Source organism: Ursus maritimus, unplaced genomic scaffold, assembly GCF_017311325.1.
Source record: "Ursus maritimus isolate PB19 unplaced genomic scaffold, ASM1731132v1 scaffold_36, whole genome shotgun sequence".
NCBI classification, from domain to species: domain Eukaryota; kingdom Metazoa; phylum Chordata; class Mammalia; order Carnivora; family Ursidae; genus Ursus; species Ursus maritimus.
Genome location: NW_024426230.1, coordinates 14,789,294 through 14,791,615, shown reverse-complemented (window position 1 = coordinate 14,791,615; position 2,322 = coordinate 14,789,294). Strand labels below are relative to the sequence as shown.

The 2,322-nt window shown below is 41.7% G+C and overlaps 1 protein-coding gene across 1 annotated transcript; it reads right to left on the bottom strand.

Annotated features, from left to right (window-relative positions):
* Nucleotides 1–468: 468 nt before the first annotated feature.
* Nucleotides 469–1,726, bottom strand: LOC121100313 (60S ribosomal protein L38-like). The gene has a single exon (XM_040620911.1). The coding sequence runs from the start codon at nt 1,341–1,343 to the stop codon at nt 1,131–1,133; it is 213 nt and encodes a 70-aa protein (XP_040476845.1). The 5' UTR covers nt 1,344–1,726; the 3' UTR covers nt 469–1,130.
* Nucleotides 1,727–2,322: the final 596 nt, after the last annotated feature.

The following is a 2,322-nucleotide window of genomic DNA, read 5'->3' as shown; positions in this document are numbered from 1 at the left end:
CTCTGAGTCAGTGAACTGCAGGTGGGGGGGTGGGTAGAAATATCTTTCTTGATTTTTAGGTGAAGCTCAATATTCAGTACAGTATTATAAACTTGAAATGTGTATCCTGGTGCCCCTGTGACATTTCTTTGGCTAAGGATTCTGTCTAGGAGAGGGTTTGTTGGGTAATAGGGCATGCATATCATCAACCTCGTGCGTATTATCGAACCGCTCACCACAACAGTGCGGTGTGCCAGAGTGCTTTCAGTCTCTTTAAGATCATCCATCATTTTGCCGTCTTCCTTCCAGCCTGCTCCTTCCTCGTCCCGCTTCTCTTTGTTAAACGCTGTGTCTTTTTATATTGTCCTTAAGAGGCTAATCAGAGTTTGGAAATTTTCCTCCAGAGTATAAGAAGAGTTTATTTTTGGAGGTTAGCTCTTTTTTTCTTCGTCTCTTCCATATGGTTCTCTTTTTCTATATCCTGTCATTTCTTCCCATAGACTCATGTTGGTTTTCCTTCTTTTTTCCCCTTGAACAAGGTGTGAGGAATCCAGACTGTGCAGTTGTCATCAGGCAGGTGAGGAGGCCTTTTGTTATTTTCCCCTCACCTGGATCTCCCACAAAAATGTGTTGATGTATGGATACGGTCCAAAGATGTTTTGATATGGTCCCGTTTTCAGAGGAGGTTAATGTGTCTTACGGTCTCTTTTTCAGAGAAGGGCAGGTTAGCGCACTCAGCCTTCAGCCTAACTCCCCATTTCTAAGTAGGCATTTGTTCCACTGACACTCCATCTATCTCTAATGCTTGATGCTGTGATACTTGCCGCATCATAACATAAACACCACAATCCCCAGCAGTCAGGGTTCCCAGGGCAGAAGCCACCAGCTGCCACCAGTCCTTCAGCACATCTTCTTGCAACTCTGCACACATACTCACCACCCAGCACTGCCTGCCATTTGCAGTCTCTGCCTGGGCCAGAGATTTGGGGGAGTAGAGTAGGGAAGGAGAGGCTTGTGTAATAGTGTACTTGGCACAGAGAGAAGCCCCCAAGGGAGCATAGAGGGCAGCTGCCTTTTTCTCTGGTTGTTACATTCTTTTTTTTTTTTTTTTAATTTTAAATTTTAATGCAGTTTGAATCATTGTGCCAGGTTCATATCAGCTCCTTCACTGCCAAACTTGGGGGCAGGGACTGCTTCGGTTTTTCTGTCTTTTCTTCGTATGCGACGACCAAGGTATAAAGATATCTGCTGCATCGGACTTTAAAATTCACATTATCCTTATTTTTCTTGATCTTGACAGATTTGGCATCCTTTTGCCTGACTCTGAGCAGAAAGTCCTTGATTTCTTCAGTTTTGCAAGGCATGGTTGGGAGGGGGTTTTGAGCCGGGCGCAGAGGGTGCAAGGGAACGTGTAGCCAGCACCTCCAGGAGAGAGGCAAGAAGAGAGGACACAAAAGTGGTTGTTACATTCTTTTGGACTCTGAGTCAGTGAACTGATGGTAGGGGGAATAGAAATATCTTTCTTGATTTTTAGGTGAAGCTCAAACCCCGTTGTAGGGGGTTCGGAGTAGTGATTGTGTAGGGGCCTGAGAGCACCCTTTGGGCAGCTGGTAATCTGTTGATGTGGGTGCTAGTTACACAGATGAGTTTAGTTTATAAAAATCCAGTGTATCACTTATGATATATAAACTTTTCTGTATCTATATTATACTTCAATAAAAAATCATGTTGTTTGTTTCAATAAAAAAATCTGTATTGTTTTTTCCCCAAGCAGCTTCTTTTTCATGATGCAAACCAGAGTATGTGGTATGATGAGCAACAAATAGGTTTTTCTATTTGTGCATTTGCACATGCCTTGGGCTTTGTTTAATTCCACTAAGATTCAGCCATGAGGTTATTGATCACTAAGTTATATGTGTGGTGGGTTTTGTCTTATACGCTCTTTCAGCGCAAACATAGGAGCAGCTTTGTGGGAAAATGTAAACCAGATTCCACTTTGACCTGGAAGCTGTAACATTACATTTAATTAGCAAAGTAGAGAAACATGAAAGCAAGGAATATATTCTTTAATCTTCTGAACTGTATCGGCTGGAAACACTACAGTAAGGATGCATTCATACCTGTTCAAAGAATCAAATCTAAATCTACCTTGTTATTTTATGGGGTAAAGGTACCACTTTTAGGATGACTACCGAGATTTTTAAAGCCTTTTGAGATATTAAACTGGTTTTATGCCTCAGCATTAAAGAAGATAGTTGATGACATCTAGTGCATTGACGAAGTCAAGATAGACAGTCCACATAATTAAAAATGTATCATCTTTCACATACCATTAGTATGACA